The 27761-nt window shown below is 43.9% G+C and overlaps 3 protein-coding genes across 12 annotated transcripts in view; 2 read left to right on the plus strand and 1 right to left on the minus strand.

The window, feature by feature from the left end:
• The window catches only part of RBKS (ribokinase), a 70794-nt gene extending 68593 nt beyond the window's left edge, over window positions 1–2201 (plus strand). For all 3 annotated transcript variants that reach the window (XM_027641658.1, XM_027641660.1, XM_027641659.1), the window contains one exon: window positions 942–2201. In XM_027641658.1, the coding sequence (XP_027497459.1) occupies window positions 942–1115 (174 nt within the window). In that variant the 3' untranslated portion in view covers window positions 1116–2201. The remainder of the gene's footprint in view (window positions 1–941) is intronic.
• On the minus strand, window positions 2116–8111 carry MRPL33 (mitochondrial ribosomal protein L33). Its single transcript, XM_027641668.1, has 4 exons — window positions 8047–8111; window positions 7179–7197; window positions 4559–4665; window positions 2116–2432 (listed from the first exon to the last, which is right to left on the minus strand). Exons 1-4 carry the CDS (start codon window positions 8066–8068, stop codon window positions 2383–2385), a joined length of 198 nt encoding a protein of 65 aa, XP_027497469.1. The 5' UTR covers window positions 8069–8111; the 3' UTR covers window positions 2116–2382.
• The window catches only part of LOC113946434, a 58283-nt gene continuing 36982 nt past the window's right edge, over window positions 6461–27761 (plus strand). For 5 of the 8 annotated variants that reach the window (XR_003527429.1, XM_027641664.1, XM_027641667.1 and 2 more), the window contains exons 1-2: window positions 6461–7087; window positions 10923–11137. Coding sequence is in view for 6 of the 8 variants with exons in the window: in XM_027641662.1 (XP_027497463.1) it covers window positions 6846–7087; window positions 10923–11137 (457 nt within the window). In the remaining 2 variants the exon portion in view is untranslated. Of the gene's footprint in view, window positions 7088–7283; window positions 7447–8330; window positions 8461–10922; window positions 11138–27761 lie in introns of those variants that run through there. The other 3 variants (XM_027641663.1, XR_003527430.1, XM_027641665.1) reach the window with 3 other exon arrangements.

Here is a 27761-nt window from a genome sequence, read left to right on the forward strand (position 1 = left end):
GGACCAAAATGAGCAAATCAAGTTAAAAATGATAATCAATTAAGTTAAATTTTGCCAGTTGTTGGGGTCACTGCCTAGCACTGAACATGGCAAAACAATAAAAAGCCCTCGGGAGGCAAACAGCTGTCATTCCCTGCTGCCCAGAGCAGAACCAGTGGTATCTGGGCTAGAGGGTCAGAGCCAAACCAGGGCTGGTTGGTGCCCATGTGGTGCAGGCATACTCCCTACTCCCTGCCTCCCAAGGGCGCCCAAGGGGCAGGCAAGGCACAGCCTGGAGACGATCCTCAAGATGGCCACAGCTGCTGGAGGTCCAAGGGAATGTCACTGTCCTCCACCCCCAGGGTCAATCTCAGCAGAAGTGGCAAAGCTTGCCCCAGGAGTAAGAGTGGTTTATGTGACAGACACAGCACAGACCATGTTAGTGGGACCTTTTTAGTGAACAACAGCTAAGTTCTGGAAGCATCAAAATGTATCTTGTTCTGCAACGGACACCGCAAGCCACATGGCTTATTTTTTTCCCCTTTTCTCTGCCTCTTCTACCACTGACCTTTATGAAAAACAGAAGTTAAATATTTAAGAGAAAAATAGCTTTAATGAAACATCCAGGTTGGGAAATCACAATCAGACACTCCAACAACAGGAAGTTTTGAAAGCAGTGTTTATAACAGCATCTTGCTGAACTGTAGTACACTTGCTTTTCTTTAAGTTTTAAGCCATATTGTAAATGCACACCTTGACTCAGCAGCTGGGCGTAAGGGTAGTATTGGGGCATTAGTTTAACTTTGCAGAATTTCCTAGGCATAGAAAAGTGAATTAAACTCAACCCCTGAACAATTTCCTGACTCCTGCAATCAGTGCTGCAATTTCTGTCTTTCCGGTAAAGGCATCTGAATTGTTTCCCTGTGCAAATACATTTAAGCTTGTTTGTTATTTTATTCTAGGGAGCTGGAGACAGTTTTGTGGGAGCACTGGCCTTCTACCTGGCTTACTATCCCAAGTTATCCATGGAGGAAATGATCAGGAAGTCTAACTGCATCGCATCAGTAAGTGTCCAGGCATCGGGGACACAATCTTCATATCCTTACAGGAAGGACTTGCCTCAGGACCTTTTTTAATTGATTGTCTAGATCACTGTGCTGATTTTATCTCATACCAGACAGCATTATTCTCCTAACTGCAAGGCGGTTCTCCTCTGCTGACTGGAAAGGCCACAAAAGTCTCTTTGCTTCTTATTTCAGGAATCCTGTATTCCTGTTCTACAGTAGTGAGATGGGGTGGGGGTGGTGGGTCTTTCAAACACAGCACAGCAGGTCTCTCTGGCCCCACACAGCCTTTGGGCTTGTGGCTGTCCCACACAATGCACTGTACTGAACTACATAAAGTTTACAGCAAAACACCTGGAGGGTATTGGGCTCCTGGCAGTATTTTTACTGATTTTATCAGAACTTCTGATGGGCAATGGCAGCACATGAAGCAGTGTTAGCTTTGAGACTGCAACTTCAGTACTCAGCTGCAGATGCCAAGGCCAGCATGCGGCTCTCAACAAAGCTCCGTCCGTCAAGCCCGGGCACGTCTATGCCCGCTCGCCTCAGAGGCAGCACTGTACCTCCCCACATTCTGGAATGTGGAGGAAGGTCCCTCCAAATGAAAAGAGGACAAGAGTGCTACTGGAGGCAGACTCTGAAAAATGTTTCTAGCCATATTGCTCTAAACATAGGCAAGCTAATTAAGGAAGAAAAGCTTCTAAAAACATCAGAGAAGTACTTTGGTTTCTTCATGTTTGACAAAAACCCAGGAGTGAAAAATCCATCCTACTAACCTGGCTGAAAATATAGCCCTTTTAACCTTGGTCATAGCTTATCCAAAAACTCATCTTACATGACTAGGTTCTCATTGCTTTTTTTCCTCAGAAGGAGCTGGTGCAACATTACCCCTCCAAGGAATGACACCAGCTTATGGTCACTACTGTCACATCTGTGGCTGGTAGGTTAGAAAAACTTGCAATCCTGCCATTGAATTCCTGCTGTGGAAAATGTTAATTTTTATTGCTTTATAAAACAATAGTTCCTTTGAAGATTACAGCCTCTTTCACAATGGAAAACACAGACAATGGGATTTGCTATTTAATTTTTTTTTTAATTGAGTACTGTAAAAATAACTCAAAAGATAAATAAATGTTACTGTGATGATCTATGTCCAGACATTAAGAATTTTCTCTCTCTACATTGTTTTATTCACAATGGCCTTCAAATCACAGGAGACGGTGATCCCAGTTCATTTCCTCTCTTTTCAGCCCATGTTGCTGGATTTCTGAATCAGCGTTCACCCCGTCCTCCCCCCAGACCATCCTCTCCTCATGTATAAATCAAGTCCAGTCACTGTTCACATAGAGCGGATTTTTCTCTTCTCTGTGAAGAGGACACGTTGTTTTGCTATAGGGGAAGAAAAAGAATCTGTTTAGAAGCCTGAAGTGTTAAAATTCAATTCAAGGAGCCCATGTCCCTTTTCCCCTGGCTGCCTTCACTGCTTAAATGAGCGTGGAGAAACTGACTGGCACAGCACTGTTGTTAACCAACTCTTGAGGGAATTTAGTAGTGCTTTCACTTTACCACATGTAATTTTTAGTTCCTAAGAGGTCCACTTCACCTTTGTGGGAATAAGTATCAGGATTGGAATGACTGAAAACATTCAACAGCTGCTCTGTGTGACTGCTCTGAGTCACAGCTGCTCCGTACAGGGACAAAAATAGGTTCTTACTGCTTTCTACTACTTTTCAACTCCAGAGCCCAAACAACTAAGGTTGATGAGCTGGATATAGCTGATCTCACAGTCTGCCTGAGAAGTTAATGAAGTGTCCTGTGGATCTCTTAACAGGGGCACAAACTGACCCTGCCCCTAACACCTGATGCAGATGTTGGCAAAGTCACTTCAGCTACTGGTTAAGCATAGTCAATACATTACTAAAACCCAAAAATTACAAAATAAATTAAAGCAAAGCTTTTTAGTGTCATTTGAAAAGCATGTTTTGATTCAACTTCATTATATGAATTCCTTTGAAAGCTATGCAAGAGCAATCCACACAGTGACAAAATCTCTTCTTCCACATAAAAGTTTCGTTTTAAGAAATACTGCAGCTTAGTAACACATTCTGTCGCTGCAGCTAGGAGGTAGTGAAACTTGGGCACTTCTGCCACTACTTCACTAAAAAGCTTCATTCTGTGGAGGTCCCAGGTTTCTGAGAAGTACAAAACATAAGGTGAAAATGCATGCCAAGTGAAAATGCTTCCTAACATATTCCTGATGTGAGTTGTTATCCAGACTCAAATTTACTTCCCTTCACACATGCAGCACTTTCTCACATCAATTTCTCACTTGTATTCTACTACAGGCTACAAAGATCAGAGCTTAGTTCAGAAACCTACTACGTGTTCTGTCTGAGCTCTTCACTTTCCTACAAGTTGCAAAGCTGCTGGAGGATCACTTTGCACAATGCTTCAATGCAGTAATTTGAATTTTTCTTATTCAAGAAAGCAGTCCAAGAGATTTCTGATTTCCTTTTTGTATGGAATTCGAAAGGAAAGGCACAACCTCCGTCAGCTTTGATGAGAGCATATTGCTTCTCTGGTGGTTTCTCTCACTTGTCATAAAGCTGTTGTACTATTAACTCTAAGAATGAAAAGGCAGTAGTCATCTAAGAAGCACATAAAATTATGAGAAAAAATAAGCTTGAACCACATAACTACTGGCCGTGCATTATATTATCTACTTGGAGCTGCTTACTACATTTCTTTAGTCTATAGCTTTAAATAAGCCTTTTTTGCATTACCTCCACCATGCATGGTCTGGTTTAAATTCTAAGTTTACCCAAAATAAGCTTTTTAACATTAAATTCAGCTTTTTAAAGTTAACTATAGAAACTTGAACTCTTAGTCAACTTTTAAAAAGCTGGGCGAGCAAATGGCAGTTTGGCAAGTGCTATAACCCCCCCTCCCAACAAATCAGATTCTTAAGCTAAGAAAATTTGCAAGGACCAAAGGAATATAAAGGAACCCATTAACTGTCATCTGGAGAGTGGCATCGTTTGTGGAGGAGGAAGAACTTGTGTTTACTTCTTTAAAAGAAAAAGTCCATTTTGTAAGTGATGGTTAAAATTTGTTCAGAACACCCATGGCAACTTAAAAGAATGCTTCTGTTGATGCATACTTCGTGACTGCTTGTTGGAGATAGCACAGTCTAGCAAACCACACAAAGAAACAGAATGAAAGAACTCCTGTGTCACTTGGCTTTGCCAGTGACATGTGGCATGGCTGTCATCAAAGTCTCTGATGTGTCAGGCAAGTCATTACTTTGTTTCCCTGCCACAATCTGTAAAATGAGGGTAATGCTTACTTCCCACTGGAATGTCATGAAGAACAGCAACTGTACAGTCATCTGAGTATGAAGCATGTTATGACACATTCTGCTTAGATGGGAAAAATTCTGTTACATTCAAATCTTTTGCCCCACACAGTCAGAGAAGTTTATAGAAAGCACACTGACTTTTTCCCCAAGCTCTTACCAATGGGATCATATCTCAGTAAGACCAGTTTTTCCTGTAGTCGGAGTCTCCTGATGTTGAAACAGAAGCCCGTCTCTGCGGCACTTTTCATCCTCACCAGAACGTATCTAAAGTCAGAGGGATGTCTCTGTGTCAATGCACAGGCACTCAGCTACAGCCTGTACCATGTCTGCCAGGGCACAGGCAAATGGACAAGGTTTAAGCATAGACAATTTGGCACAGTCACATAAGATACTCTATTTCAGCTTCAAGGACGTTCTGGACGGGAGCATCAATACCAGATTTATAAGACAAACAAGCCCACTATAAACCATAAGCTCCAGCATCAAGTTTAAGTAAACAACTCTTGAACAGGATACAAGCCCAGAGAGAAGGAGCTCCTCCACAGAACAGTGTGGCAGGAGGAATAAAAGCATGAAAGAAAAAAAGAAATGAGAAAAATCAGCATAGAATTGAGTCATTATGGCTTAAAAGATAATGGCAAGAGAGGAAGGATGATGGTAGTTAAAGATGTCAGGCTGTAGATAACACTGTATCAGACTATCACTTCCACATGCAGAGAGGAAGCTGAACAGATAGGCTGGAATAAGAGATGTGCAAAAGGAGAAGCAGTACTCCTTGGCACCATCCATCCCACTAGATATAGAGCTTGATGTTAACCCAGCCACAGGAACCTCCTTCCCCACTGCAGGGCTCTCGGTTTGTGGGGTGGGCTGGAAGCACCTGCAGTGTCCTCGGAGCAGGCCAAGTCAGGAGACTGAAAAAGCTGCCCCCCAGCCCCAGCCTGGAAGTATGCCAAGATCCATGCAACTTCCCAGACATAGGGCATCTTCTGAAGTCTCAAAAGAAAGGTAAAACCCTTTAACCATTCTGTAAATTATGTCTTTCTCTTCCATTGCAGTAAAGAGATGGACACATCTCTGCATGTGGGCTTTGAGTTCAGTTTCCACTTCCCTGCATTTTCCTGTTTCTACTACAGAATGGCCACTCAAAATTAACCTGTTCTTCCTCACTTGTGCAGCTTCGACTACTGTACTTCCTTGAACAGAAAATCACTGGATTCCTGCAGATTAACTGACCAAACATATTCTTGGGATTATCCCCGGTTATTGTCCTCTCCTGTACACTACTGCAGGTGTGCTGTGAAGCCCCAGTGACCACAAATACTCCTTCCCCTATACCTCACCCACTTCCTCAAAGTTTCTGTGCAGTTTCCTCTTTCTGGGAGAATCAGTGTTATCAGTTTGACCGGGCCTTGAAATTCTTGTGCTCCACACATCTGAGGCCAAGCCCATTCCAAACACACCTTGTTCAAAAAAATCACTCCCCAATGAAGAAATGTAACTGGGAGCAAAGGCAGAAAACAACACTAGAAAGCTATTGGGGCACAGGGAGAAACCCAAGGCAAGTTCAGAAGGATAAATATATAAAATATTCCTGAAGCATATATGGAACTATAAAGAACAACAAAAGAAACATCAGGATAAAAAAATAAAATGGGGTGTGTGGCAGAAATCCCTACATTACCATTAGTACCACCATTTAAAACAGCTACTTTTTCACCTCGCAGAAACCTCCTGCTTTGCAGTGTTTGTTTTTGTGAACAGTAGAATACTCAACAGTTGAACTGCCCTCTGTCAGGGACATAGTTGGGAAGTATGTCTTAATTTAAAACCCTGACAATTGTGCAGAAATTCCGTAAGAGAAGAATCTCCTCAAACCCTGCAAGTGGTTGGTACTGGCTCTGTTGGGGGCTGGTCTTAAAAAAACCAAAATACAGAAAATGTTCGAAAGATAATACACTCACACAGAATGCAACTTCTGGGAATGGGCAAACAGGAATGCGTTCATGTAAATGTATCACTTTAGCCCCTTGCATTTGTCTAGCTAATTTTCTTTAAAATAGCATTTTGGATGCAAGTAATTTTCTCCACATAGTCTTGTCTCCTTGTGCCCACACTGTAAGAGTATTCGTGTGCTTCAAGTACATGTTCCTTCCTTTCAAAGCCTTAACACACCATCAGCTTTCTTTACAGGTTGGAGGACTGTGACTAATTTTCTTCCAGAGCCCAATAACATCTCTCCTGAGCTGGACTACAGAGCAAACCAAGACACCCAGAGCACTGACCGCATGCTGTCCACTCCTAGGAAGTGCTCTGCCCACTGTCTAGGGGAAAGCTGCAAGGCACCTGCTCAAAGTTCAGCCCACAGACAACAAAGACCCACACTGTAGCTCAGTCTGCTCTCCCCAGCTAAAAAGGTATGAAAGGTAAACAAGAGCAAAAATATGCAGATAATTTACATCCTCTCTTCAATCACACAGCACACAGAGGTGTGCTTCCCCCCGCACAAGGTGCTTTGGATATTACAGCTCAGATCAATGCAACAGCCCACAGGACAAACTTGCCTTTGCTGCAATTTCAGAACCCAGCGAGGCGTTTCACACCGTTCTATACTTACCTGTGAGAAGACACACATGCAGAAGGACAGAGAAGAGGCAGCTAGACTCAAGGTCTGCAATTCTCTCAGGTATATTAAAAAAATTTAGAGAAGCCTAACGTTCTGTAAAGATACAGAGTGGTACCCAAAACCCAAAACTGGGTAGGAAAACATCACTTACTTAGATTTGCTCTTGGCCACTGGTCGTTTTTTTGCAGCATGAAGAAGAAAAAAACAAAAGAAACAGTTATCATTTTATCTTGCTTCCTTTATATGTTACACATAGAGTTTTCCACCACCTGCCTTTGCAAAAGCCACAGATAGACAGTGGAAAGAGCTTTACTGTCATAATAAACACCACTCATCCATCCATGTGCTGTCAGTTGCCTGCTCCTTCTGCCATCATACCACTTTTTTAGGTGTCTGTGCAAATATAGTGCCCAGCATGACAGGCTGCACTTGCTGCAACCTCCAGATGTTTTCAGTAAGTTTTCAGCTTCAGTGATTAGTGTCAATTCTCTAGGTTAGGACAGGTATGGACAACACTGCTGGTGGAAACTGCAGCCCCACTCTTCCCGACTTGCTCACGCCCACTCCTGCTGCAGTTCCTGCCCGCGGTGCCAACGCAAAGCTTTGCTTGGCCAGAGGGTGAACCAGGGCAGGGAGCTGTTCTCACCTGAGCCTGACCTTCTCACAAGGCTGGTTTTCGGTCCCCCCGAATTAACCCACCACACAGCATGAAACAGGCTGAATTATTTCTGTCAGCTCACCGGCATTTAAAATAATCATATATCTACAGCATAAATGCAAAACTGCGCTAAATTTTTTTTTAAAAATGCTCATCTACGTTGTGTCTGTGCACGTCGTGTTTAGGTCACCCTGAGCTTCCCCCGGGGCTCGCCGAGGGAGGGGCAGGGCGGGCAAGGGCAGCGCAGGTCGCGCCGCCGTCCAGCCGCCCGCCCAGTCCCACGGCCGCCCCCGCCCGGCGCCCGCTCCGCCCGGCCCCGGCCTCGACCCCGGTCCCGCTCCGCCCTTCACGGGCCACTCACGGGCCGCCGCCGTCAGAAACATCGCGCCGGTGCCCCTCGATCCGCCCCGGCCGCGCCCGCCCCTTCCGCTCCCCCGAACCGCGTCCGGGGCGCGGGGCCGGGCCAGGGCGGGGCGGGGGCGGAGCGTTCCCGCCCGCTGGGGCGGGTCGGGCGGCGCTGTCCGTGTCCGTGACGGTGCCAGTGCTGGGCAGCCGGGCGTTGTACAGCCGGGTTCCGGCGGCCGGGAGGCCCAGTAGTATCCTAGGGTGCATCGAGAACAGTGTGGCCAGTAGGGTGAGGGAGGTGATCCTGCCCCTCTGCTCAGCCCCAGTGAGGCCGCGTTTGGAGCGCTGTGTCCGGTTCTGGGCTCCTCAGTGCGAGAGAGACATGGAACTCCCGACAGGGTCCAGCGGAGGGCCACAAAGATCATTAGGGGTATGGAGCATCTCTCTTATGAGGAGATTGCGGGAGCTAGGCCTGTTTAGTTCAGAAAAGACTGAGAGGGGATCTCATTAATGCATATAAATATCTCAAAGATGGATGCCAAGAGGATGATGCCAGGCTTTTTTCAGTGGTGCCCAGCGACAGGTCAAGGAGTAATGGACATACATGAAAACACAAGAAGTTCCACCTCAACATGAGGAAGAACCTTACATTGAAAGTGGCAAAGGATGGTGAGGCAGAAAAGGCTGCCCAGGGAGGTTGTGTAGTCTCCCTCCCTGAAGACATTCAAAACCCACCTGGATGTGCTCCTGTGTTACCTGCTCTAGGTAACCCTGCCTTGGCAGGGGGGTCGAACTGGATGATCTCCAAAAGTTCCTTCCAACCCTAACAATTCTGTGATTCTGTGATCTCCCCACACAGATTGAGCCAACCATGTGCCTGCAGCCTGTCCAGGTGTCTGGTGGTGGCTCACAGTAGCCGGGCCCGTGCAGAGGGGGCTGTGCCTGGCCTTGACGGCCCCACAGCCTGGGCCCTCTGGCCAGCAGCACGTCCAGATCCTGCTGCACTGCCTGGAATCATAGAGTAGTTTGGATTGGAAGGGACCTTAAAGATCATGTCCTTCCAACCCTCCTGCCATGGGCAGGGACACCTTCCACTAGACCAGTTTGCTCAGAGCTCCAACCAACCTGCACATGGCCAGGTCACATTGAGTTTCTCATCAACCAACACCCTGAAGTCCTTCTTCTCAGGGCTGCTTTCAATCCATTCTCTCATCCTTTGGTGCATCTTAGGCATGGGAGTATCTTCGTTTGCGAAGCCTAGCCATGAGATTGCCCAGGGGAGTGGCGGAGTCACTATCCCTGGAGATGTTTAAGAGGTGTCTGGATCTGGCGCTGGTTGATATGGTTAGTGGTTTATGGGCTACACTTGTAGTGCTGCTTTGACGATTGGACTTGATGATCTTAAAGGTGATGATTCTATGCTTCTGTGATCTGCTAACCTTTGTCTGCCTGTGTTCCCTTTCCTGTAAAAAAAGGGGATGCTGCTATGGTGTCAAAGTCCCCAGGGCATTAGACAACTAAACCTATCAGTATTTATAAGATACTGTGCAAAAACCATGGGCAGGAAGGCTCAAGGCAGGCACCAAGGCAAGTTTTCATGTTCTCTGACTTGTTAGATAATTAACTATAAGTTATTATCTTCTAAAAAATTCACAGAAGTTCTGTGGCTTACTCCTCTTCCATCATTTAGGTAAACTGTTAATGATGGAATTCAAGTCCTTGAATATTTAGCAATTACTAAGGCAATAAAAATGTCAACTTGACATATTTAGATGGAAAACAAGACTTAGAATGTATAATAAATAACATGCAGTTAATTTTATATTCTATGGCATGAAAACAAATGGCTGACCCTATAAAAGATTGGAGCAAGACGACATCTCCAGGAAAGCATTGCTGCTTTTGTCAAGTGTTTGCTTCATATGTTGTTCCTTATTTCAATTCAATTATTTCCAAATACTTCCTCTTAATGATAAAACATTTCAGTTTTTACTATTTGGCCTTCAGAAGTATAAATCTAGTAGTTACATAATCTGCCCATGAATATCAGAGTGAGAACTTGAAAACATTCAGGATGATAAAATGTGAGTGCTGCAAGACTCCTTCTCTTTGATCTGTGTTATTGCCTCAGTCAGAGCACAGACTGAAATGGAATGGGATTGCCAACCTCCTGACTTCACTGCCAGGAATATAAATCAACATTAAAGATGATTTTTAAATGAAATAGCAAGTTAAACATTTGTAGAAACACATCATCAAATAGAGGTTATACTGCCTCGTTTTAAACCTCTTGCCTGTTGGCAAAAAGAAAACTGTTCCAGTGACATTTTCTCTGCTCTGCTGTGACAAGGGCTGCATAAATATAGACTGTGGATTAGAATAGACTTCAGCAATCTTCCACTTCCTTTCTAAGCAGCCTCTTCTGCAGACAATTTTCCATAGCTATGGGTAAAAACCAGGGAGTCTGAAACTGGTACGTGTGACAAGGTGGTGACAGTATAGCATGCTTCTGATGGCAGCAGTCATAGCTGACCTTGAGGAAAAGTCAGCCTGGCTGGAGCAAAGGAGGGAGGGTCAGAATTTCTGACCCAACTCCGATACAGATTTGCCATGTGGGCTAGGATAAGTTGTGTACTTTGAGATCTTTGATGGCATGTGCAATGCAAATGCAGATTTTTCTTTCAACTTTGCCTAGAGAAAGCAAGGAGTGCTTCTCTGGGTGTTTGCTTAAAGAGAAGTCACTCATGACACCAGTGGAGAAGTTGTTGGTGCCAAACTGATCAATGTCACTCAGAATCAAACATAGGGTGGGTTTTAATCTTGCTAGAAAAACACCAATTTGTCATAGTATAATCTAACAGATTCTTTACATTTTTACGCTTTGCATTCTAGGCTGAGCCCTCTTTCACCTCCAGGAAGTGAGGGGAAGGCTGCTCCCTGCCAAGAAAGTGCAGTCAGGTTTCTGGCACACACTGGGCAGGCAGAGGGCTTGTGTCTAAGGTTGGCAGGAGTGATGCTTCTTCAAGTGCACATGGTGCCTCCAGTCAGTCATCACTTGAAGAAGTCACAGAAGAGGAGAGATGGGCAGCAGATTAAATGTTTGCAAGGTAAATATCCTCTTGGCACTAGATCTTCTACATGAGTTACTGTCAATTAATGCATACAAAAGCCACTGCTGGAAACAAGAGAATAACACTAAAGCCTGGGAAAAGCTTCACATGTCCTTCCTGGTTTCCCACAAAAAACAAGTGAACAGCTAACTAAGCCAAAAAACGCACACAGCTCGGTGGACATAGTTTTTAATCAGCCAGGCTACTTTCTCCTCCGTTCTGGCTTTCCCCTTCTCAGCGTGTTACCACTTAGCAGGGTTCTGCTGTCCACAGTGTTAAACAAACACTCACGGGCACTATTGTGCAAATCACTCATCCCAGATAACAGACAGATTTTTACATTCCTTCTGCATATCTGAATCCATTATCCCAAGAGGGCCCATAAGAAAGTGGGTATTAGCTTAATGCAGCTCTGAAAGAGGAACTGTTCAGGTCAGGAGAGCGGGAATGATGGAAAGAGCCATCTGAATTGATAAATCACTTTAAGCCAGTGACCAAATCCATTTCAGCTGCTGCTGACCTGTTTGAAGTGAGCTGGTGATGGCCTTTATCCTAGTTCTTAGGGATGTCCATGGCACAATATCAATTTATTTGCTGGTAACCTTGTTAGAAAAGGTGGAAAAGCAATGGGCTTGGATGGTTCCCTTCTTACCTCCAGAGCTTAGTGCCCCCAGTCAGATGCGGGGCACTCTGTGTGGTAGGTTAGGGCACAACTCTGTTTTCGAGGATTTCCCTGTACCCTGTGTATTCTTTCTAGAGCACTGGTCTCTGGATCTGTTCCTGAAGCTCCTTTCCCCGGCACTGACGTCATTCATATGTAAGGGGGGAAGAACAAAGACAGCACTCTCCTGTTTCTTGTGTGATTTTTCAATACCCATTTCCCAATCCCAACGTCCAAAGTAACAACATCCTTTCAAACCGCCCCCTCTTGAAATGCCACAGTAGTCAAACAGCTGCAAATCAGAACACCTTGTAAACAAGTGACTGAAATCCCGTGGGATGCCCGAGGGCTTGGGCACGTCTCAGAGTGATTATAGTTCCTGCTATACAAATTGGAGTCCATGTAGCACAGTTTGTGCCAACTGCGAGCTCTTGCTTTTTATTTTTAGTCCTGTTTGTCGAGGGGTTCTCATAATGAAAAGAATGACGTTTGGTATCAGTGACACACAGATAAAATTAGATAGTAGCCAGAAGTGATCCTACGACTAATCCTCCCCACTGAGGCTTTTTCCACGAGCTTTGGGATCCTGTAGGCCTGAAGCACAGCTTTTCTCTGGGTGAATTTCACTTCCCATCAGCAGGCAACTGAAAAATTGGACTCGCATGGGATGTATATGGAAAAGAAATGAATGTCATTGTCATTGCGTATGCCAACAGCTGGGACCATCTGGGACACTAAAGACAACACTGTCTAGATGTGTACAGCTGATTGAAGGTTGTTTTTAGCAAGCCTTCTTCCCTTTTTGGGGCAACAAAACAAGGCTTTTGCCTTCCATGCATGGAGTTTTGTATTCAAAGCAGCTTTAAGTCATCATCAGGGCTCAGTCCTGGAAGTGATTAGTCCCCCAGACATAAGACACCCATACCGATGCTGAGGATACTATTCCTTTCTTTGGAAGAAGCTGCCTAGGGGAAAGAAAAAGATAGAAGGTGCATTAGATTACATCTCTAAAGTAGATCTCTCAGGAAAGCAGGATCAGTTCTCATTTGTTTTGGCTTTTGTTTTTCCCCCTTCTAAACTTTGGATTGCTTTCATTTTTACTACACTGTAAAATAGGAAAATAGGAGAGATTAACTGGTCAGCAGATGCTCTCTATTGCCCAGAAATAATGAAGGTACACTAGGCAGTGTACATAGTGTACCTTCAAAGGAAGGTGCAGTTGTTTGCTGTGTAGCACAAAGGGATTTAGCTGTGGTATTATGGCAAAGAAAGAGTGTATCAAAATCAAAGCGGTGAACCTGTAAGGCCAGGTACTTTTAAGCAGGTAGGTAAAGGCAAGGGGAGTGGATAATTATGTAATGTGGACATGGTGTGACACAGATAGGGGATGAAATTTTTTCCTCTTGTAGCTTATTGGAGGAGAATGGATCAAGTGCTTGGACGTGGTTCACTTTATGTCAAAAATCTACTGTGGAATGAATTGGTGTATTGCTCCCGTCACTCCTTGGCAAGTGGGTATCTTTAGCTTTAAGCCAGAGATCAACTCTAAGGGAAAAGAAAACAGGTGGTTCAAGTGTGCAAGTGCATGTGGTCCTTGCCATTTTTTTAATTCTAGAATAAAAAAGTCTTCTAGAGAACCAGAGGAAGACTAGGACTTTCTGCGTCCTGTGACCTCCCAAAAGACTTTCTCACTTGAAGGAAGGTCACAGGGTTCAAAACTGTTTCTCAAGTGCAGCTCTGTAGCATTGCTGTGATGTCATGCATTATTATAAACAAGTTATTATTTCATTCAGTGTTTTGGGAAATGATGGGACTGGAACAATACACCCACAGCAGTTCCCTCCCTCATCCCAGCAGACACTTTAGTGAGTTACTTATGAGCTGTACCTCACTGACTGATGTCTGTCTGTCTGTCTATGTCTGGTAATACTGTGTCTCTGGGGAATTTGGAGTAGGAGTATTGGTGGATTTTATGAAGGGCAGAGAGCTGGGAAGGAGGAGAGGGACATAAATTTGTGGTGTGATGTGGTTTGATGGCTGCTTGATCTACGAACTGAGAAGGCCCCAGGGCTTCATAACTGCAAGCACTGAATGCATCATCGCTCCTTTTTCAATGTGTTTGTGCTTCTGAAGCCAGTCACTCGTTTACACCTGATGGGATAGAAGAAAAACAGAGTTAAGCAGGGCAGTGTTCCATTCATTTCTGTCTGGTTAGCTCAGATTTGCGCTAGATCTGCGATGAACTCTTAAAAAAATAGGAATCATCATAAAGGAACAGGTACTAGAAATGAGGTTCAGCAAGTGTGTATGTAAAAATCTGTTTGAAGTCTTAGGCTCTTGCATAACTGTCTCTGGCTACTTCCCTAAACTCTTCATCTGCTGTAGTTTCCCTAGACTCTTTTTACTTGAAAACATACAAGCAACTTGAAAGCCCTAATGATGCACAGCGTGTGTTCTTTGACCTTTGAACAATCTCTGCAAAGAGACTGTCTTTCCTCTTTTCTATTTTGTAAGCATTGTCCACGTGGTCTTGCCCTGTCACATCTCCAGATATAAAGAATTAGCCTCCCTCCTCTAGAGGGGAGGCAGTCCAGTAGGTTAAGAAGACAAAGACTATAACAGTGTTCACAGGTGTCCTGGTGCAAGGGTCTTGTTGATCACTGATGGTATATGTACACTTCAGTCAACTTTTAGCCCATGTTAAACTCTTCAGTGCTGTCAAACTGCTAAATCAAATAATTTAAAGGTAGCTCAGGCTATCTGGCTGGAAATATTCCTTGTCTGACAAAGAACAAGCTATTGCCCAACATCATTAGATAGACTAAGATGTTCTTGAACAGCCCACAAAACAAAGCTAGACTGAATCACGTTTTCTCCAAAAGTTATCCTACCCAAAGGAATCAGAAAAAGCATTCACCTTTTTTCCCCAACTCTTAAACATGGGCTTTAACCTCACCATTAGAGGAAATGCTGCTCTTCCCAACTGTGAAGATCAGTAAGAGACAAGGTGTTGCTCCCTAAAGGTAACTGATCCCATTACTCTAGTCCACCTCTTTAAGGCTGCCTTGCTATCTAGTCCAACCTCATTACATGTCCAAGGGGCATAGTTGCCTAAAAATCAGATATGTAAATATGATGAAGACATGGCCCATAGCATCTGACCTTAGAAAAATTCCTGCCTGCTCACATGACCCAGTCTATACTGGGATAAGACTGGCAGGTTGATATTCCCAGCCCTACCCTGCCTTATCTTCTGATGATCTAGTTCTGGGTAACTGAAGGTCTCACCGCTTCCTCAGCACAAAAGTACTCTTGCATCATTTTGAAATCCTGATGCTGCCACTGAAGTGTGCACATAATCCAGTACTGTCTGTAGTGACCTTGTGCTTGCATGTAAAGTGGTGGTCAGGACATTTCATGCTAGCAGTAAACCAGAAGAATTTACTGGAAAAGGGATTAAATTTGTTTTCAAAGTGTCTGCAGAGCCAAATCAATTCCAAGAGTTTTCTGAGCTGCTGAACAACCAGAGGCAATGATTGCACTTCTCTGTTGCCAGTTGCAGCCTTTTACCTCTTCTAGGCAGGAACTGTCTTCTACCCTGTATTTGTACAGCTGCCAGTGTTGTTGAACCCTCTGCACCAATATGATGGCATTGTGAGCCTCCACTTGCAGAACAGTTGGCAGGACACCCCTCCAGCTGCCCTCCTGTCTGCAATACCTGTGGGTGAAATACAGGCAAATGCATTTGAGTTAGATGCACATCTGATGCCAAATGCATCTGGCAACCACTCTGGTACTGCAGAGGACTGCCCCAGGATTTCTAGTTATTTTTAATTCCGCATCAGATTGGACCCAATTGCTCCTGGTTAGAGATCTTTTTGCAATAACAAAACTAAGATTACATGAAGAGCTTAAAAAAGAATTTCATCCCTCCAGGGCTAAATTACTTCCACTTATATACAACTGTCATATCTTTAAAGGGCAAACCCAGAAAGCTAACACTGAAAAATATAACTATACAACTGAGATTATCTGCCTGCCTTCTCTAGGCAATCACATCTCATATCTATAAGGTCTTTCACAGCAAAAACCAAAATTCAAGCTAAGTGGATGGAATAGTAGGAAACAACAGCTTGGGAGGAGGTGTATTTGATCGCTGGAGCCAGTTACAAAGACAAACCTCAAACACCATACGACTCCTTTTACACAGCATCTCACTCATATCTGGTGAAACCACTCCATGCTCACCCAGACTTTGCAAACTACTAGTCACCAACTGAGAAAGGCATGGTGACATGCATGTTATGGAAGCATCTGACACTGGCAAACAATTCACTTCCATACATAGCTCAGCATCCATTCCAGACATTTTATAACTGAGTATTTTTCATGAAATAATAATTGGAAAGCTGGGAGAATAAAACCCCTCTGTACCAATTTACCTGTCCCACAGGCGGTCTCATGCTGTTCAGCTAAGCTTTAGGGAATTTAATTAGAAGAAAAGTTATACAGGAACATGAAGAGGCCACACCTTCCCTACACTTTTTGAATATTCCCAGTCATATGATGAGAGGGCAGTCATGTTTTACACAGTGGCTGCATTCTACCCTGATTATATACCTGGATTAATAATTGAAGCACTTAACCCCAGGGGCAAATGGATTTCCCTGAAGAACACAGAAACTATGGATGGGGGAGCTTAACACATTGAATGTCTAGTAGCCCTCTGTTCAAAAATTTTCCTGTGAAGAACATTTTGCTCTCTTCAGAATTACTGTCTGTTTTCCTCTTACCCCCTTTTCAGTGATTGCACTGGAGAAAAGTGGAAGGGGAGAAAGGAAAGATGAGGAAAAAAGTAACCATTTTTCACTGGGTTTGGGGTTTTTTTACATAAAAAATAATCAAGTAATTTACATGGAAAAGTCTGCAGGTTTCAGATTTTCATCCAAAAAAGGAAAATTTCCTTATTTTTTTTTCTAGTTCTGTCTATGGAAAATATCCTCTGTAGGGTTTTTTTGGTGGTTTCCTTTTTGTTCTTTTTATGTGAAGTCAGGATCCAGCACTGTATTGTCTTCAGAGAACAGCACATTGAGACCAGTGACTAACTGGTACCTTGACAAGAATCCTAGCCCATTCTCCAGCCACAATAGTATCTTACAACTCCAGCTGCTGTAAATGTTTGGGTGGCTCTTCCCCAGGGCTGGACTCTGCACGGTCCCTCCCCGGAATGATATGAGAACAGATTTTGACAGCCAGTAACCGAAAAGTCTCCTTCACTGAGAGAGTTAAAACATCACTGCCTGCTCATGGCTCTCTGCAGTTGGCTTCTTTCTTCCTAGTAAATCTCCTGGCATTAGGTATCACTGACATCATGTCAGACTCTCTGTAAGGGTCTAGATGGTCCTCTAGTGAAATGCTGCTGTGGCTAAATTCTGCCCTACTGTCAAGTCCGTGAAGGTCCTGATTTTGGCCCTGCATGGAGACGCTGAGTTCAGCTTACAGGGATCTGTATGATTTCTTTGTCAAACACACTCAGCTGTGAGTGGAAGTGAGAGTGCCAGCAGGTTGGTCAGTAGTCCTTCCGGAGTGCCAGCCTGTTTGGCAGCACGGCCTTATGTGTACAGGGGCTTTGGTGATATGAGTGTAAGCTTAGAAACAGAGCATCTGTGTCTCCCTACTACTTATGTTTGTATCAAATGTAGCTGTATCCCTCCCAGTAAAATCCCAAGATTTAGAGAGACTGAATCACTTTAGGCCTCATGGGTTCATTCAGTCAGATGCAATTTATCATTTAACTTTTTTAAGAGATCTTCTGGTTGCCAATCTTGGCTTCGTTTTCTCATTCTTAGAACTGCTGAGCAGAAAGGTCAAATAGTGTGAAATACAACAAAGAGCAAAGTCCATTTGCTTGATTCTGATGTTTTCCTCAAGAAAGGGAACAACTTGCAATTGGTGATGTGGTCCAGGACATGTGGGGTATATAACCTTCCATAGCTCTGCTGCAGTCTCAGGTTAACAGGGAAGATGGAGTAGCTGCCTGCTCTGGTGTATTCATTGCCATCGCTTCCTGTGAGGTTGTCTCTGTTCCAGAAGGAACCTGTAACCCACTGACTGATCAACAGAAATTCGGTAGGAGCGGCTGAGATTCTTCAGAAAAATGACTGTGGCTATCCAGAAATCATGAACAGTGGGACAGCACACACACACACACATAGACCATCTTCAATTGCATTTGCACCCAGGATTCCTTCCTCTTTGGACACGTGTGATTGCCCCATATGCATGGCTCAGAGTTGTCACTGGGGAAAAGCTGCATCTCCCTAGCCTCTGACTCTCCTATATGAAATGATACCCATTCCCAATGAGGAGAAATGAGACAGTCCTGCAATTGTTCGGTATGAGCAGCTGAACCATTTTGAAAATCTAGACTAAAACTCCCAAAACAAAGCTGTAACCACCAAGGCCTGGATCTTCAGCTACATGGCTTTCTGCTGAGCTCACTGGCATCCTCGAGAGGTTTCCCACTGATTTCAATGAGTTTTGTAGAGGGAGTTTTGGCTAAAAAACAAAGCATAAAGAGGTTGGGCTGAGGTCTTAACCTTATACCATCCAACCTTAGACACTTAAAGTCCCATGCACTGCTGTAGTCAACTAGGGTAATGTGCCACTCTAGGCAGCAGATGAAATTGTATCTCTTTCCATTACAAGTAGTCCGACATGAGAACTAAAGTTTAGGTCTTTCAGTTAAGTGCCTTACATTAGGCAGTCGTTCTGTGTGGCCTCAAGTGGTTAATTTTCTGTGTACCTCTTCGCATCTCTGAGATAAGGACAGTTTTATCTTCCCATGTAAAAAAGAGCTGGAAGTCTTTGCAAACAAGAGAAGTTATTATACTTCAGCAAAGCAACCCCATTGTCAAAGGAATCCACACACATGCACTTCTGTCTCTTCACCAGTCCCTCTCTTCTCTTCCAGTACAACCACATTACCACATTACCAACTGACTTGAGTGTCTTAACCATTGTTCATTCATATTTATTTCAACTCCAACTAATGTTCAGTCCAGAGGCTAAGAGCTCTCTGCAAGACTGGTTTCAAGTAGATACACAAAGAAAGACAGCTGAGCAGGGGGCCTGTTTCCCTTCTAGCAGCTTTTGTTATTATTGTAGATGTGAAATCCACTAATAGGGTGGTGACTGAACCGATGTGCTGAACTGCCTTGTTCACTGATTTGAAAACCTCCTCTCTTTAAATAAATCAGACCAAACCCTTATGACTTTATACCATGATCCAAAGAGTGACTTCACATTTGGTCACAAGAAGAGCAGCAGCATTTTTATTTTTTTTTAGCTACATGGAACTGGGAATGTTTCAGGCAGTGACTGTTCAACAAATGATACACAGTCATGACTGAAGGAACTTTTTATTTCCCCGTGAATTGCCAGATCAAGCGGCCTTGTCTAATCCTTGTTTTAGCCTTTAAAGTCGGGACACTTTTAATTTTTTTTTTAATTCTCTGCCAAAATCTATTTTTGAAGTTGTTATTGCAGTAGCTGCCAGATATGAGGAGGCAAGTGACTGCCTCCATTTGTCTAAGAGAATAAGTGAGTGGGATCGAACAGGAATAGACTGAATCTCGCAGATAAGGCTCTTAAGCACTGTGCAGTCATTAGTGAGTTAAACTTCACAAATCTTTCCTGAGTTAGTCCCTTTCACTGGTGGAAGGCAGAGAGAGACAGGTATGGCAAGGGGCAAAAGGAATCTGCAAAGAGGATTTTTCTCCTTGAAGAACAAAGAGAATGAAGATGTGTCTTGTAGATAGTGATTTACTCAAGGTGGTGTTGTCACTAGGAGTCTTTTCATTGATCTCCTCAGTCATTGCAAACATAATTAGAGCCTGCTGAATAACATTGACAAATGGTGTATGTATATTCAGCAGCTTACCTTCTTTGAGGTCTCCTCCAACCTAAATGATGCTGTGAGTCTACAATTCTGCTATCAGTTTTGAGTAACTTGCTTGTTGGTTCAGAGATTGCAAAGTAGGAAGGAGCCAGTGGCATCATTAGTCTGAGCTCCTGCATACTACAGGCTGCAGGATCACAATGAATTGCTTTTTCTTGGAAATACAGTAATTTTCAAGGGAATTTTTTTTAAAATATTGCTAATGAAGGGAGAAATTCACCAGAAGCCTTAAATAAACTGATTAATTACTCTTGCTTCTAAAAAATCATGGGTTTTTTTCCAGCCAGAATTCATCCAATTTCAGTTTGAACAGCCCTCATTATCAATCCTCTGTTTTCTTGTCAGCACTGAGAGATTGTGATCAAGTCAACCCTTCACCTGATTTTTGTTCAAGCAGATTGAGCTCCTGGAGTCTTTCACTCTAAGGCATGTTTTCTGGTCTTTTAATCAGCCCAGTATCTCTTCTCTGTACTTTTTCCAATGTGTTATCATCCTTCTGGAATTATTCACAAATAACCTTTTCATTAGTCAAGCCGTTCTTCAGATGGTTGAATAATATTTGCCTGATGAATTTACAGTAAGCTTCCTATTGGTTGTTTGTATTATTTGTGAGTTGTACCTCTTGTGAATTGTACTTATTTGTGAGTTGAACAGCTGCAGAGGTCTCCTCTCCTACAGCTCCACTGCCCATAGAAGACATTTTCATGTCTTCTTCTTCTGGACAAGTCCTTATGCCATCTGCCATCAAGCCCAGCTGTGCCACAGTGAGACATTAGCATGCTAATGTGTAAAAATGTTCCTGTGTCTTAGAATGAAAAGGGACATAAAAAACAGCCACTCTTGGGTTAGCTCAGCCCTTCTCCTTGTTTCCAGCAGATTGCAAGAATCTTTTGGTATACAAGAAATTCTAAGAGAGAGATATTTATACATGAGCTGTACTCCTGAACTGTGGAACTCCTGAAAGAAGGGCATGTTTATCATGCCAAGAAGCTTCTTAAGTGACTGCTTCAACTGATGCTAGGTACTGTATCTAGTGCTTCCTAACCTCTCAGTCCAAGCGATTTATTTAAATTACCAGGCTCTACGGTAAGTGATTGACATACTGGGTTATTTGTGAATGAACAGAAAGCTAGTGTGACTTCTGGGCAAAGTTTCAACACTGTAAAAGGCTATCTATCCTCTCTTCAGTGTGTCCTCAGCCATTCTCATCCTCATTTGAAACAGGCAGATGGCCATAAGAAAACCGAATCTATGTAACAGTGACACAAATTTTAGCTCAGCAGAGTATCAAGTCCCTTCTTAATTTCAAATTAACTTTATTCCCTTCCCCTTGGCTGCAATGTTTTGCCATCATTTACTGCAGTGAAACTGACTGTGGAACTTCCCCTTTAGCTTTTCGTTAGAAAGCCACTTTTTCAATTTCATGTTCTAGGCTTCAGCTGAACTCTCCTTTCTTGCCAGCTCATGTTTCCATTGAACACACAGCTTGGTGAAGAAATAGGCCCTTCCCTATCCTGCAGCCTCCACTGACCCTACTTCAAACAGATAGGCAGTTGTGGTTGTGTTTACTCTTGATCTCTGAAGCCACTGAGGTACTGCAGTCTAAACTCTCTTCCCCTGCTACATGACACTTGAATCCCACCAACCTCTTTCCCTCCAAAGGCAAGTCAGGGGGATAGGAAAGCTTGCCTCCTTGGGTCTCACTCTCTGCAGTTTTGGACTCTTGCAAGCAGCCCTCCGTGCTACCAGTATCATAAGAAAAAAACCCTCTGTCTGCTACTTTCATCCAGAAGTTCAGAAAGCCACAGCCACCTCCAGGCTTTGATCTTGAGCCAAAGCCAAAGCCAAACTCCTTTCTTCCCCAGACCTTTTTGTTTTGCTTTGACGGACATAAGTGCTCTTCTCTGTTCTTTCCTTCTTCTCTTTGTTCCCCATTTTCACCCCCCTACACTCCCCAGACCTTGGCTAGGAGTCTGCAACCTTATCATCCCTGTGGGAGAAGGTGTGTATGAACTTCTGCTTCATAGGTCACTAAGACAATGCTGGACCAAGGGACCCTAGGTGATTTAGCCCCAGATGTTAGGACAATGGGCTTTCCTGCCATTGTTTTCTGTCAGTTTGCCTCACTGCAGGAGGCAATGCACTGTCCCAGTGACTAAAAATGCCCAAGAGGCATTTTATGGCCCTTCCCTAGCAGATATCTGGGGCCAAAGAAGAAGCGATTTGTCAACTGCGTGTAGCCACAAATGAAGCTTGGAATGAGGAGGGGACTGCAAATAGCAAACTATTTCCAGATGTTCAAAGCCAATTCAAACATGCCACCTACTGGACCTGAGCTTGGAGCCTTGGTAGAGAAGGGACAGATGGCACTGAAGAACCAGAGCTTCCACACTCCCCAAGGACTTCTTGTAAAAGATGGTCCCTCCCTCACCTCTTCTGGTCTCTGGACTTTGTGACTGGTGTCCTCAACTCTACTCTGCAGAAAGCATTCATATAGCCAAAACCTGAAGAGAGCAAGGCAGAGGGCATGCAGAATTTCCCAGGAATCTCTGTAAAAATAGTTTTTCTTGTATTGTTTTGCAGAAGGAAAATACATCAGAGCAGCAAAAGTACAGGCTTTGTAATGTGGAAATCTTGAGTCTGCCCTCCTCTGCCAGAGCCTCCTTCATGTGATGTTGAGCAAGTAGGGCACATGTTTAAGTGCACCGCCTAGTCTGGGGTGCTCCACCTTCAAATGTAGTGGCCTGTGGTTAAGAGGTGCTGAGCAACTTTCAGAGTCATTAGTTTCAAAATACTGGATGGTCAGCACTTCTCAGTTTCCTGACCTCTGAGGAAACCTTGGGAGTGATGACAATATGGTGAGCCATTTGCCCTGGGTAGGGAAGGTAAAGAAGTCTGTAACTCATTACCTTCCTACACATCTCAAGGTAATGCAGGTGACTGCTAGTGAGCTGCAAGGGAGCTGTAAGCCCTTTGGAGCTTTATGTCCTCCAGATCTGATGGAACTGAACAAGGTAGAATTGAGGGGCCCATCTCAACTACTGCCATGAACTTCTCTGTGTCTCAAAGCTTTTTCAGCTTGCTTACCTGAAAAATAGGCAAATGAATTCAAAGGAGAAGAGAAACCAACCTAATACCAAGGCAGGTAAATATCCTTTCTTACTTCTCAAGTGCCACTGAGTGCAAAGCTGTACCATTACAAAACCATCTGCTATTTCTCTAAATCATTCCCTAACATTTGTGGTAGATCACTTTGGTCATTTACATTCCAGTTCTTCCCTAAAGCTTTGTCGCAGGGATTTAGGCAGGAGTTCAATTACCTGGCAGCTGGAACCATGCCCTTGCTAAGCCACCTAAAGACTGACATTCCAGGCCTCCCCTCATGGAGAAGAGCCTTGGTCCTCTAACTGAGCTTCAGCATCCTGAGTACAAAGCCTGTCAGATTTCATTGTTAACGAGTGAGGAAATAAATTGGCTCTAATTATTCTATGAAGAGCTTAGATGGAATTTTACAGGAAAGAAGCTTTGTCTAGAGATTATAAGAGGAGACTCTGAGCCAGGATTCCCAGGTTTTATTTCTGATTCTGCCCCTCATTCACTGAGTGGCCCTGAATGAATGTTATATCTTGTTTCCCCCCATCTGTAAGAAGAGGTGATAATATCAAACTTCCTGGCATAAGTGCTTCTAGGCTTAATTAATTAACAGAAGTGAAGCAATCTGAGTTTTCAGTTGGAAGATGCCATAGTAATAATCAAAGAAATATTTCTAGCTGCTTTGGTATTTGGCATTTTCATTCTTTTTCCTGTATAGAAGACAGTCCTCAGAGAGAAAACAGAGCTTTCAATCTACTAACTGGTAACTGGGCATTAAGGAAAACTGATGTTTAACCAGGTCATAAATTCACTGAAATTGCATTTTTTCTCAGGCTATGAAGAACAGATAGACTTTTGCTCAACTATTTGTTACTTTAAAATTTTCAATGAATTGTTTTATGCAAACAAAGCTTTTTGCAAGTGATTCACTGTGACTTTTGTTTGAATAGTTTCTACTCTTGCAGAGTGATTGGCCAATCAATTCACATGGTATTGTGTCTGATCCTTAAGTGATTGCTCAGGCTCCCAAATACCTTGCAAACACAAAGTGGCTCAAGTTGGAAGAGACTTTAGGAGATCTCTAGTTTTATCTGTGTTTCGAAGAAGGAGAAGGTCAGCTATAAGATGAGGACAGGTTGCTCAGGGCTTTCAGCAGTTGGATACTGAAAACCTTCAAGGATGGTGATTGCACAGTCTATTTGGGCAATATTTGACTATCCTCATGGTGAAAATGCCATTCTTTAAAGCTGGTCTAAATGTCTTCCATTTTAGTTTATGTCCATTGTCTTTTGTCTTTCCACCATGCCCTGTGGTGAAGAGCCTGGTTCCTCCTTTTTGATGACCTCCTTGTAGGAACTCTCAGGCTGTTGGTTGTCTCCTACAAAGCCATCTCTTCTCCAGTTCCCTCAACCTCTCCTCATAAGGCTGTTGCCCCCAGCCTCTTGGTGGTGTCTGCTGAACTTGCTCAAATGTGTCTATGTTTTTCTTGCACTGGGGATCCAAAGCTGGATTCAGTAGATCAGTGCCATCTGAGTACCTAGGGAGGGGGGATAAACACATCTCTCACCCTCCTGGCTGTTCTGTTAATACAGTCCAGAATGCCTTTGGCTGCTTTTGCTGCCAAAGCACACTGCTGGCTCATGCCCAGCGTGCCCTCTGCCTGGATACCCAGATCCTTTCCTGCAGAGCCACTTCTCTGCTCATCAGTCCCAGCCTGTACTGCTGCAGGTGCTCTTCCTTCCCAATTGCAGGATTTTGCATTTGTCCTTGCTAAATTTCATAAGGTTCCTCCCAGTCCGTTCCTCCAGCCTGTCTAGGGCCCTCTGAATGGCAGCTCTGCACTCAAGTGTATCAACTGCCCCCTGATACTCTGATGTTGTCTCCAAACTTGATGAGCTAGCACTCCATTGCCTCATCCAGACAACTGCTAAAGATGATAAACAGGACAGGCCCCAGAATAGACCCCTACAGTACCTGACGTGTTACAAACTTCTGGGTAGAGTACAACATATATCCACTCCTCTCCAAGCCTGACCATCTAAACCATTTTTTTACCTTCTGCTAGTCTGCCCATCCAGACCATAGCATCCTAACTTGAATAGCAGAATGTTGGGGTAGACAGCATCAAGCTTTGTTAAAGTCTTGGCAAAATGCCTGCCAAGAAATCAAGTATTAATAAGAGTAGCACATATTATATTTACCTGTATGTGTGTGCATGTGCAGGCACTTTTTGAAAACAGACTTGTGAACTACTGTGCAGTCACAGTCCAGAGGCCAGTCAGCATGGTAGTGAATTGAATTTGTGTCTTAGAGTTCAATTTCTTAAACATGTGCTCTGTTGTTTTCCACTCTGTGGTTTTCCATTTTACTTTTGACAAAGAATTTTTAAAGCAACCATCCCTGTCCTTACATCCAACTCCAGGCATGACTGAAGCAGATCTCTACATTTGAATGATAAGCTACTTCCAGGTTTAAGTCATTCTCTAAAGTTTTTCCTTCCCCTAATTTCAAAAGGAGTTCTAATCTTTTTAACCTCTGCATTCCCCAGTAATGTCAAACATAGCGTCTACAGGAGATATGGACCACCAAGAAAATCATGGGAAGCTCATGGGCTCAGAGAATGGATGTGAGTGAGACACGTGGAGAGAACAGAATTGACTCCATGCCTGGCCTGTGTAGGCTTGACAACATAAGCAGTACGGATCTCAGGCACTGTCCACTCTGTGTCTGTGTAGACTTTAAACTTAAACCAGATCTCCAGCTTCAATCACCACATCCTTGCTACTGATGTTCAGCTCTGTCCTGTGCCTGTACTCTCACCTTCTGTTGCTTGGAGATGTAGTGCAGAGAGTTTTCCCCGGCAACTCGGAAATTGAAGCCGTGTGTGCTCATCATCACCTCTTCTTGCTAGCAACATGATTTTCTTAATGAAGTTAAGAATATGCTCTGGGAGCTTCTGGGTGCAGAGTGAGGCCATGCATGGAGGAAAGGGAGATGTGTGGCCATTTTTGAACTGGACTGGGGAGTTCACACCTTCTGAAAGCCTTGAGCCATTGAAGGAGAATGATGTCTAAATGAGTTGTTCTGATGCAAAGTTGAAGCCATCCCCTGCAGTACTCCAGTGGGTGCTACTGAACTTGGGTGCAGCCATACTCAAGACTGTTGTTCATAATGGACAATGCAATACCACTTATGCCATGCTGAGATGTGTACTGACCTATCCCTGGCTGGAGAGGAGACTTTCTGAACCTCTGGTCCTTTATCTGTTGGAGATCTCCCATCCAGGTACTGAGTGGCTAAAAAGTTTTACACAAAGGCTGGTGACAGAGCAACCGGGACTGGTGCCAGAAGGCAGGTCTCCCCTCTCTTTACAGTACACATATTTCCAAAATCCCATATTTGGACAATTCTTCTAGCTTGTCCTCCTTGGACAATGTCAGGTATGTAATGATACTTGGCCAGATAACTTAGAGGGAATTGTTTTTTCAGACTGGACTGTCAGCTTGTGCCATGTTATGCAGCGTGCTGGAAATGCACATGTCCACAAGTCAGGTAGCACTAGAGCAATGAAATAAAGCAGGGGAAATAACCTTGTGTGAAAAATGCAGAGGCTGGTGTTCATGTCTGACACAGCCAGTGCAGCCTGGGTGACCGGATGGCTGGGTGTTGTTTCTGGCTGAGCTCCCACACAAAGTGCACCAAGGACTTTTGTTTGGGAGCTACCTCCTCCCAAGTGTACTCATGTGAATGTTGTGGTAATAATTTTTTCCATTTGCCAAGAGGTGCAGTAACTAGCCTAACTGTGGTGAAGCCTAATCTTGTGACTCTTAAACCCCTGAATTTTCTGTGCAATTAAGGACAGAAATCCGTCCTTTATCAGCTCCATGACAACACTGGGTGACAATCAGGCAATTGCCTGAATGGTGTAATGAGCCCTCTAAAACCCTGAGAGAATGGTTGAACTTACTGTTGGATTTTCCCACCTCTTTTTGGTAGACAGAAAATCCAGTATCTTGTAAAGATCTTAATTATGTATATAGGTACTGCAGCCTGTTTTTTATGCCAGCATTATTTACCAGAATTGGGTCCTGTTGGAGCAGGAAGGGAGGCAATCTCTTTGTGTAGCCTTCCTACCCATGCAAGAATGTATTTGTGTGGTGTAATCACTACCTTGAACCCTCCTTGAATCCTCCTTCCCTTCCAGGACGGCATCTGCACCCCTAGGTCAGAGACACTGTTTTGCCAACAGCTGATGAGGTTTTCTCCTTTTCCTATTTGGGGAAAGGTCCTGCTCTTCACAGGGTGGGGCCTGCAGATGCTGTTCTTGCTACTGCTGTGAAGTCAACGTTGTGTAGCTCTTGGACGTGGTGTAGTGACAGCCAGACAGTCCTGAGAAGCCACAGGCTTTGATGTGCTGTAGACACCAGCAGGCTTTGCCTGAGATGTGTGGCCCACAGCAGGAGTGAGAAGAGCCCCCTGTACCCTGGCTGTCTGCAGAGTGTCTGCAACACACAGCCCAGTGTGTTGCCATGGACACACTGTCCACCCTGGACTCGCAAATTCCGAACACTTCAGTGAAAATAATTCGGTGCAATCAGTGGAGAAGTGAGGTTTGCAGGTACCACACCCACCTGCACAGATACACATGCTGCTGCAACCATTTTCTTTGTGACATGGTTTCAATAAGCGAGCAGACAAGTCTGCTTGTAAGACACAGTGGCATGTCAGCCAGCAGGGATGGTTACAAACATGGCTTTCTCCAGCTCTGCTCAACAAGACCTCTTCCTGCTGCTTGTAACAATATGTTGTTACCACAACATGGCATCTAGTAAAGAAAAGAAAGCCAAGCACAATACACGCAAACTTCAAAACTTCCCCCTTCCCTTCAACAACAGATTTTTCTTGTC

Source organism: Corapipo altera, unplaced genomic scaffold (assembly GCF_003945725.1).
Source record: "Corapipo altera isolate COAL_440 unplaced genomic scaffold, ASM394572v1 48b, whole genome shotgun sequence".
Classification (NCBI taxonomy): domain Eukaryota; kingdom Metazoa; phylum Chordata; class Aves; order Passeriformes; family Pipridae; genus Corapipo; species Corapipo altera.